We start from the raw sequence: 11135 nt of genomic DNA, 5'->3' as shown, positions 1-11135 counted from the left end.
TCTGTCATTTCGTCTTCCTATCAAGGCTAAGTGTAATATATCTCTTTAATTATCTTGTTATTTCAGGATCGAATTAATTCACTTGTCTAGAAACCACGTATATATTCATCTGTATTATTTTACGGGTAAACAATTTGCTATTTTTTTCTTTTTTGTTTAGTTCATTCTTGAGTTTTAAAATCCCTAAAAAATCAAAATTCGCATCTTCTCCTTACCCCTCATTTTGTCCCAATATTTTTATGAACAATGCTCACCCTCTAACCATTTTTTTATAATCATTTCTCTCATTTATATTTTCTTTTAGTTTTTTATTTGATTTATGAAGTGGGTTTTCTACAAATAACGAAGCTATTATTGATCATTTTTAAAGTATGAAAATTTGTTAAAGAACAATCGTGAACTGGATGATGTTTTCTTGTGATAAAAGTACTAATAATGGTTTGTTTAATAACTTATTGTGATACATATATTGGCAATTAGGATTTTGAAAGTTAGTTAAATATTTTGGCGGGAAAAATGGTTATCACTTGAGTCACACTTTTTACATTTCAGCATTTACCTTTTGCATTTTCTTTAGCATATTTTGGTCTTATAAATAGGAATCATTAAAAATGTAAACCCATTCAGAATATTATATTGGATATGAGTTCTCTTTTCCCTCATCTCTCTCCCAATTCTGCCTCTCTCTTCTTCTTAACTCTTCTATTCTTCTATTATTTTGCTCTATTACACTGTTACATTGGCTTGGTACCTAAATTTTGGTATCAATTGGTATCAGATATCGATAGACGATGTGTCCACGATGAGCTGTTGATGTTGGGACAGGTAATCAACCCATGGATTTTTAGGAGCAGTACGAAAATCTAGCAGCTCAGCAGCTAGATCTATGAGCAGAATTGGCATAAAAATAATAGGAATTAAGAGATGATTTGGACCAACGTCGTGCTGAACTTCTGCAGATGGTGAGTGCTCTCAAAAACTCCTTCGATGGTCTGCAATTGAGTCAACAATCAAAGGATAATTCCTCTACCTCGACTGCTAGGGACAAGGTCCCAACCCTTACTGTGTTAATGCTACTCGAAATCATAATTTGGTTTTTCCTCATTTCAATGGAGAGAATTTGAAGACATGGATGTATAGAATTGAACAATATTTTTCAGAAGATGAAACTCATCTCAATCAGAAAGTGAGATTAGTGGCTATAAACCTCGATGATGAGGCATTAGCTTGGCATCAGTCCTACCTTAAGTGTAGGAATTTAACTGTGTTACCTATATAGGATGAGTATGTAGTTGAGCTCATTGAAACCTTTAGTGGTGACTTCTCTGATCCTATGCTTGAACTGAAACAGTTGAAACAAACGGGGTCTGTAAGAGATTTTCAATTTGCTTTTGATAGATTAGTGGCTCAGTGCAATCTAACGGTTGAGCATGCTATCTCTTGTTTCCTTCATGGTTTGAAGGAGGAATTAGTGAATCCTATCATGATGCATGAGCCTAAGACACTGTCTAAGACTTGCAGGTTAGCTAGACTTGATGAAGCTACTCTAACTGCAAATGCCAGAGTTCACAAACACTCTACTGCTTATGTTGTTGCTAGGAGAAACTCTTATGCGAATCCAGCTGTTCATGATACATCATACCAAGCAGTGGTACCGGCACCATGACTAACCTTTGATGGTAGGCTAGAAATCTATGTTTTAGTCATAATTTATATCTAATCACTGTATTTTATTTTTGGTTTAGCTAAATTAATGGTGATTTGCGCTTATTACGTGTTTTATACCTTGAAGAAAATGATTCCGAGCTATTAAGATAATTTGCAGCTAATTTGAACAAGTTGGAGCTTTGAAGTCTGAGTAAAAGCCCAAGAAATTAAGTCGGGAACACGTTCTGGAGTCGAGAATCAAGTCTGAATATTAAAAAGTGCACGAAAGAAATTACTCTGAGAAAATTATACTACCGTTCCACATGGGGCGCCACGAGGCACCGAGCGACAGTGCAAAGTGGTATGTTTAACAAAAATCTGCTCTTTGAAAATTTACACTAGCGCAACGCATAGCGCGATGCATTAGTGTATTTTCACGGTCTAATTTTTTCACTTCGACTTGGAAAGGATAGTTTCATCGGGTCCTATTTCTATATGGTATGAATACATCAAAAACACATTTTAGAGGACTTTTGACCTTGGATGCTTTGGGAGAGCATTGGAGGCTACAAAACGCAGGATTTCATCATTTTTCCATCAACTCAATACGGAAGTTTGGATTGCAACGTTAGATTGCTGCTTTCTTATTCTTAACTCTTTTTTACATGACTTCCTCCATAATTATGGAGTGGTTTAACTTAGAGTTTGACGTGATTTTATGACTTGGTTGTTGTTTATGGATTTGATTACTGCTTAATTGCTTGAATTTATTGGAAGAGCTTTAACTCTAGTTGTGATTTTATTCATTATCTTGCTTAATCAGAAGAGGGGCATAATATTGAATATTGTTGCAACGTAGGCCTTAATTTATTTTGGTACTTATTTAAAGTAATCGAAAGATCTTTGTGATCTACCTCTTAAATTAAGATTGAGAAATATTCGAGAGAAGTTTCTCTTAGACCATTCTTACCAATAGATTCTTGCAAGTTTTACTGCACTTCACATTAGCTTATTTGAAAGATTTTTATTTAATCGAGAGAACAGTCTGAATTGGAAGCATAGGAGAAACACCTATTGAATTCATGAGAATCGATAGAATCCTAAGAGTGAAATATAACAGTATCATATCCATAATCAAAACCTTGCACCTATCACATCAAAACCCTTGTTCCACATATTGATAAGTAACCGACTTTGCTAATCTCTGGTTTGTTACTGTCAATCATCAATTGCTTTACTTTAGTAGTTAATATAAGTTTATAATAATTACCAATCAAGTTTTGATCATCCTAAATAGCGTTAAGCGATTAATTATTTGAGCATTGTTTAAATCCAATCCATGTGAAGACGATAATTAAACTATACTATCTTTGGCTAGCGAGCATTAATTTCGTGTTGTGTTTTGTGCTCGTAAAATTTTGGCGTCGTTATGGGGGATTGGCAATCAATAGTGTTCAAATTAGTTTTTGGTACTAAATCAGAAATTTATTTTTATTCATCACGTGGTTCCTCTCACGTGTGCAGGCAATAAATTGACGTCTCTGGTGTATGACGCGATCTTCTTCAAAAGAATTGATTCCATACAATCCAAAGGTGGAAAAGAGTCTATGATAGTTCAAGAAAGAGAAATAACTCACCAGAAAGTTCTTGGGGAAACCTTCAACCCCAGAAAGCATTGCTAATAACGGTGACGAAGGAGTAGACTTAGCAGTAAGAGATACAGCACATCATAGAGAAAAAGTTGCACGGATAGCAGCTGAGGCAGCCCATAGAGCTGCTGATGAGACCGTCGAAGATGATTGGAGTCGAAGATTCAATATAAATCGACCATTGGTTGAAGACCAGTTCGAGAATGCGGTACCTAGGCATGGTAGAGCATTGGGTGATTATGCCAGATCAGTCTATAATCAGGGACTGTCCAATATCAGACCCCCAACAGTAGCCGCAATTAATTTCGAGTTGAAGCAAGGCTTGCTTTAAACTATCTAGAACAACTGTGTCTTCATAGGCAAGGTGAATGAAGCTCCTAACACTCACTTGATGGATTTTGAGGAGATCATGAACACCTTCCAGTACAACGAAGTGTCAAAAGATGCAGTATACCTAAGGGCAATCCCCTTTTCAGTGAATGATGATGCGAAGCACTGGCTTCGTAGCTTATCAACTGGGTCAATCAGGACATGGGAAGATATGACTAAGAAGTTTCTTGACAAATACTTCCCAGCTGCTATAACAGTGAAATTCAGAAGGAAAATTCACAACTTCTGCAAGACGGACACTGAAACCGTTTTCGAGGCTTGCGATGGATAATGGGATTGAATTGTGAGGAAGTTTCAGTATAATGGGATTGAATTATAGATGAAACTCCAGGACTTTTGGGATGGACTGACACCTCCCTCACGATGAACTCTGAACAATATAATTGAAGGTCATTTAATAAAGAAGACTCCTAAGGAGATTATGATAATTCTTGATGAGCTCTCTGAAGATGTTAACTAGTGGCCTGATAAGAGTAATGATAGAAGAAAATAAGTTAGGGTTCATCAAGTTGATTCTAACACATCAGTGCAAGCCCAGCTATACATCATGGCCAAAGAGATAAGAAAGTTGACCTTAGCCAAGGTTCAGAGCCAACCATCATTTGTTTATGATTTCTGTCGAATAGGTCATCTAACACATGAGCGTCAGGCCTCAGCTGCAGATAAAGTGGTAAATATTGTGGGAAGTTTTGACTAAGGCCACTAGCAGAGTGGTAATAATTTTAACTCTATGGGATAGAGGCATCCAAGCTTTTCCTGGAGTTCACCAAGTGGTAGCCTGAATTCATGGCAACTGAATAATCCAAGACTCCAGGGACAAGGAGCTTCAGGATTTTAGAATCATCAGAGGTATCAATACCAGCCTCCACATTCTAATCAGTCTAGCATGGAAGATCTAATGAAGGCCTTCATTATTAAAACGGATGAGAGATTTGAAACTCCTGGTGCAGCTATTCGAAACTTAGAGAGGCAAGTGGGGCGGATTGCTAGTCTGTTATCCGAGAGGTCTCCATGAACCCTTCTTGTATATACCGAAAGAAATCCAAACAAAACTATAAATACAGTGTCTTTGAGGAATGTCAAAGTATTGCAAGATCCACTGGTAGCTGAGAAGAATGAGTTGACGGGAAATAAAGTTCATAATGAAGTGAGAAGAGAAAGAGGATGATCTGAAAGAGAAGAACAAATCTGAAGTTCCAACAAGGAAGAAGAAAGACAAACAAAAAATGAATGGGGAGACTGAGAAGAGCAATTGTATGCCTGTTCTACCCTTCCCCCATAAGTAGAAGAGAAAAGTTGGACAAACAATTCTGGCGCTTTCTAGAAGTGCTAAAGCAGGTGCATGTGAATTTACCTTTCACATAGGTGCTTTCACAGATGCCAGCTTATGCTAAATTCTTGAAGGAGATATTGTCCAAAAAGCGAAAAGTGGAAGAGAAATCGGTTGTCAAGCTGACAGAGCGTTGTAGTGCCATTTTGCAAAATAAGCTTCCACAAAAGTGTGGAGATCCAAGGAGTTTTACTATACCTTGCTTTTTAGGAAGTACTAAGTTTGAAATATCTTTATGTGATTCAGATGTTTCTATTAATTATATGCCTTTTTCTATTTTCAAGAAATTGGATGGAAAGATTGGAGGGATCAGGTCGATATTTGTATCCTTGCAGCTGGCGGATCATACCACAATTATACCTAAAGGAATAATGGAAGTTGTGTTGGTTCGGGTAGACAAATTTGTGTTCCTTATGGACTTCATTGTGGTGAAAATGGAGGAGAATAGGGAGGTCCCTCTGATTTTAGGAAGACCCCTCTTGGCTACGGGCAGGGCAATTCTGGATATTCAGGAAAGGTATCTCATACTCAGAGTGAGGGAAAAAATATTGATCTTCAAGATGGAAGGAGAAGGGGAGGGGGGCTAAAGGAACAACTTGGAGAGGGTCAAATGAATAAGTGGGGGTTTACCCAAAGAAGTCTAAAAATAAGCTCTAAGCATGGATGTGTGCATTGGGTCGGACGTGCAAGGGAGATTCAGACTTCGATTCACACCTCGACTAGATGAATCAGGGAAGTTTCCTTTACCTTTTACTTTTTATTTGTATTTCATGGGGACATGCCACAATTTAAAGTGTGGGATGAGGGATGTAAATATGTATATTTGTGTTTGTTTTCATTTCTTTTGATTGAAAAAAAAAATTGACTATTCCCGACGATGAATTTACTCGGTTGTCTTCTTGAGGGATTAAAGTCGAAAAAAAAAATTTAGCCATTTATTATGTTTTGTTTGCTTATGTAGTGTAACAATTCCCCCTTGGTTTTTCTTTGTGCGACGGTATTTTTTCAAGGGTTTTGTTTAAACCGGGTGTAGTTGGTTTTTCTTTTGTTAGGAATAGTAAAGTCTTGTGTTATAATATTAAATGGAAATGACTTTTCTTGACTTCGTTGTGCCTTGAGAGCGGTGAGTGCCTTAGTTGTGACGCCTAGGCTCAGTTCTTGACTCATAGATAAGTGACTTAAATTGGTTGACTGTGACTTTGCTTAACTATTTTGACTAGAGAGTCGAGATTGATCCGGATCCTAAGTGAGTTATGTGCCAATGTGTGAGTGAAGTTTTTGTTGATATTTTGTGCATGTCAGTTGATTTCTAAACCTTGACCCGTGTGTTTGCAAAGTAAAATAGCAGTCTTGTTCAGTCTAGGAAGTGATATAGGCATTGCTTTGTTGAGTCAATTATATGTTTATGACCTCGCCTGATTTTGTGTATCCTAATTAGCCTCATTGAGCCTGTAATCCTACTTTTTTGGCAACCATACTGCAAGCCTGATCCACTTTATTTGAATTGATTATCTGTTTGAACCTTCTACCTCTCTTGAGCACTTAATTTTGTTATGAGCTTGTAAAAGCTAAGTAAGGTTTGGTCGGGTTTTTGAGTGAAACTATTAAAAATGGAGAAAGGTGCATTGTTCGAAAAATATTTTGAGAGCCACTTGTAAGGAATTGAAAGGAAAAAAATGAGTTTGCTTGAAACGGGAAAACAAAATCAGAATTTAGAAAAGAAAAAATAATTGATTCCTTCCTAATGGTAAATCATGCTTTGTTTATGCTTAAGGAAATTGGGAGCTTGGTGCTAATATGATGTGAAGGTTGGGTTTGGTTCAACATAAGTGTAGGATTTGAATTGGTGAAATTGTATGTATTAAAGTGCTCAGGAAGGTGTATCCACTATATCCAAATGTATCATATCCGTCTCGCAACTTATATTACAACCAAAATAAAGTCCTACTTGATCTTTGATTGAATGAGCTCAAATTAGTAGAGTACTACACTACGGTCAAACATATGGTGCGTCTTTTGTGGCACATGAATCTTAATTCTGAGAGTGAGTGAATTCTTTATATCTTGAGTTCCTAAGTGTTCTTGAAATTATTGTGTGTGGAACTACTCTCTATTGTTTGTGTGAGGGCACATGATTTGCGAAGGTAAGGTAACGTCTTTGACCTATGTGTTAGAGTAAGCGAGCATGTTGTGAAGTCTGCGTGGTGCTTTTGAGTTGAGTTTTGAGGCTAGGATATTATGATAAGGTGCTTAGTCTGCTTTAAAATTTCTTGGCATGACATGTTAAGGAAGTTTTCTGATGAAAAGATCGTCTCTATGTGAAGTGCAGTTTGATTGCTCGAGGACGAGCAATGTTTTAAGTATAGGGTATTGATGATAGGCTAGAAACCCATGTTTTAGTCATAGTTTGCACTCTAATCACTACATTTTACTTGTGGTTGAGTTTAATTAATGGTGATTTGTGATTATTACGTGTTTTATGCCTGGCAGGAAATGATTCCGAGCTATTTAGATAACTTGAACAAGTTGGAGTTTTGAAGTCTGAGTAAAAGCCCAAAATATTAAGTCGGGAACACATTCAGGGGTCGAGGACCAAGTTTGGATATCTTAAAGTGCACGAAAGAAATTACTCTAAGAAAATTGCACTACTGCACCGCATGGGGCGCCGCGAGGCGGTGCAAAGAGTCATGTCTAACGCATTAGTGTATTTTTCCGGCCTAATTTTTTCACTTCAACTTGGAAAGGATAGTTTCGTCCGGGAGCATTTCTATATGGTATAAATACACCAAAAACATAATTTTCAGAGGACTTTTGACCTTGGAAGCTTTGGGAGAGCATTGGAGGCTACAAGACTCAGGATTTCATCATCTTTCCATCAATCTAATACGGAAGTTTGGATTGTAACATTAGATTGATGTTTTCTTATTCTTTAACTCTTTTTTAGATGACTTCCTCCATAATTATGAAGTAGTTTACCTTAGGGTATGATGTGATTTGGTGACTTGGTTGTTGCTTATGGATTTGATTGCTGCTTAATTGCTTGAATTTATTGGAAGAGATTTAACTCTAGTTGTGATTTTATTCATTATCTTATTTAATCGAAAGAGGAGCATAATATTGAATGTTGTTGCAACGCATGTCTTAATTTATTTTGGTAGTTCTTTAAAGTGATCGAAAGAGCTTTGTGATCTACCTCTTAAATTAAGATTGAGAAATATTCGAGAGAAGTTTCTCTTAGACCATTCTTACCAATAGATTCTTGCAAGTTTCACCACACTTCACATTAGCTTATTTAAAAGGTTTAGATTTAATCGAGAGCGGAGTCTGAATTGGAAGCATAAGCTAATCACCTATTGAATTCGTGAGAATCGATAGAACCCCAAGAGTGAAATATAATAGTATCATATCCAAAATCAAAACATTGCACCTATCACGTCAAAACCCTTGTTCCTCACATTGATAAGAAACAGACTTTGTTAATCTCTGGTTTGTTGCAGTCAATCATCAATTACTTTACTTTAGTAGTTAATCTTAGTTTATAATCATTACAAATCAAGTTTTGATCATCTTGAATAGCGTTAAGCTAGAAATTACTTGAGCATTATTTAAATTCAATCCATGTGGAGATGATAATTAAACTATACTATATTTAGCTAGCGAGCATTAATTTCTGGTTGTGTTCTACGCTCATCAACCTTACCTGCTGCTACCAATGATGTAGTACCTAGGAACAGAAGGTACATATCTCCAGCTGAGATGCAAGCAAAGAGGGCACAGGGACTATGTTATTTATGTGATGAAAAATACTCTGTTGGCCACAAATGTAATCTTCCTAAACAGATGTTTGTATTAAAGTTTGAGTCATCAGAGGCCAACTCTGAGGAAGAAGGAAACATTCAGCATGATGCTGAACTAACTCCTGAAGAATGGACTACTACTGAGGGTGATCACCAACACGTATCATTGTGTTCTCTAGCTAGTATAAGCTCAAACTATACACATCACAGGTTATAGTAATGATCGACCCATTCAAATTCGATTGGACGGGGGTAGTACCCATAATTTCATAGACTCAGCATCGGCAAAGATGCTAGGATGCACTATTATTCCTACTAAGTTGAGTTATGTTAGTTTGGGAAATAATACATTGGAAGCAACATCTGGGGTGGTACAGAATTTCCAGTGGATGTTGGAAGGCACTACTTATATGTCAGATCTTATTATGTTTCCAGTTGGTCGATATGACCTGGTATTAGGAGCACAATGGATGAAGATATTAGGTCCATTTACAATGGACTACTCTGCCTTATCATACGATTACAGACTCTCTAGTCCTAAGGCTGTTAACATATACCAAGATGATGAGGCTCAGTTATTTATGCTGCAAGTCATGATTGATATTACCTCTTTTGATGCTGAGGATGAAGGGCTTCTGCATGCCTTGCATATGCCTGATGATACAATACTACCTCAACCACTCAGTAAGCTCCTTGATAGCTACAAACGGGTATTCTTAGAACCTACTACACTGCCACCACAAAGGGGTGCATTTGATCATAGAATTCCTTTACAGCCAGGAACCAAACCAGTCAATATTAGACCTTATAGATATTTTTTCACGAAGATGGACATAATTGAAAAGCTAGTTAAAGAGATATTGCAGCAAGGGGTTATACAATATAGCAACAACTTTTTTCTTCACATGTAATGATGGTGGGCAAAAAGGATGGTACCTAGAGATTATATGTTGATTATAGAGAATTGAATCAATGCACTATTAAGGATAAGGTTCATATTCCTATCATTGATGATCTGCTATATGAATTAACAGGTGCTTCTATATTTTCTAAGATTGATCTTTGATCCGGATACCACCAAATTAGAATGGTTCATGGGGATGTTTCGAAAACTGCTTTTAAAAATCACATAGGACATTATGAGTACTTGGCTTTTGGCCTCACCAATGCCCCATCCACTTTTCAATGCTTGATGAATCATATTTTTCAGGAGTTCATGAGGAAGTTTGTACTTGTTTTATTTGATGATATCCTAGTATACAATAGGAATTTGTAAGATCATGTCCTGCACTTACAAACAATCTTCAAGGTGATGGTGCAGAACAACCTCTTGGCCAAACATTCTAAGTGTGTATCTGGGTTGCCAAGTGTGGAGTACTTAAGTCACTTTATTTCAGCTCATGGTGTTGCTACTGATCCAAGGAAAATAGTAGTAGTCCAGCAGTGGCCTGCGTCTGTCAATGTTAAGCAACTGGGGAGATTCCTTGATTTGGCTGGTTATTACAGGAAATTCATCAAGGGATATGGCCTTATCAGTCGACCTTTGACAGATCTGCTGAAGAAAGACAGCTTCGTATGGACTAATGTTGCTTCACAGTTTTTTTATCCACTTAAACTAGTTTTAACTACTGCATCTGTCCTAGCATTTCCTGATTATTCCTTACCTTTTGTTGTTGAAACTGATGCCAGTGGCACTGGCATTGGAGCATTCCTTATGCAGAATAATCACTGCATAGCTTTCATCAGCAAAGGCCTATCACCTAGGCATGATGCTCTATCTGTTTATGAAAGAGAACTCCTAGCTTTGGTCTTTGCTGTGACAAAATGGTCACATTGTCTTCTTAGCCAACATGTTATTGTCAAAACTGACCATTGAAGTATTTGTTGGAGCAAAGGTTACACACTGATTCCTAAATCATATGGTTAGCCAAACTTCTAGCCTTTGATTTTGAAGTTTAATACAAACAAGGTAAAGAAAATGTGGTTGCATATGCTTTATCTAGAGTTCAAGGTGCAACACTCATGGTGATGATGGTATCTTCAGTCCAAGTTGATTTATGGAAATAAATCCAAGCAAGTTGGCATGTTGATCCATAGCTTCAGTCACTTATTGCTTCCTTACAACAGCAACATCAGAAAAACTTCACCTGGTTGAATGACCAGCTTAGAAGGAAAGGGAAACTACTGGTTGGAAATGATGCTGCATTGAGATCCAAAATTCTTATTCTCTGGCATTCCTCTCCATATGGAGGTCACTCTGGGATTGATGCTACCACTAGGAAGGTGCTCACTTATTTTTATTGGAAGGGGATCGGAAATAAT

General features: G+C 37.1%; 1 protein-coding gene across 1 annotated transcript; it reads left to right on the top strand.

The window, feature by feature from the left end:
• Positions 1-10125: 10125 nt before the first annotated feature.
• On the top strand, positions 10126-10689 carry LOC138900119 (uncharacterized mitochondrial protein AtMg00860-like). The gene has a single exon (XM_070186826.1). The coding sequence runs from the start codon at positions 10126-10128 to the stop codon at positions 10687-10689; it is 564 nt and encodes a 187-aa protein (XP_070042927.1).
• Positions 10690-11135: the final 446 nt, after the last annotated feature.

This window comes from Nicotiana tomentosiformis, chromosome 10, assembly GCF_000390325.3.
Source record: "Nicotiana tomentosiformis chromosome 10, ASM39032v3, whole genome shotgun sequence".
Classification (NCBI taxonomy): Eukaryota; Viridiplantae; Streptophyta; class Magnoliopsida; order Solanales; family Solanaceae; genus Nicotiana; species Nicotiana tomentosiformis.
This window is presented reverse-complemented; position numbering and strand designations above follow the sequence as displayed.

Bases quoted from the DNA above. Each gene is read 5' to 3' on its own strand.
- LOC138900119 (XM_070186826.1), top strand. From the start codon at position 10,126: ATGGTGCAGAACAACCTCTTGGCCAAACATTCTAAGTGTGTATCTGGG.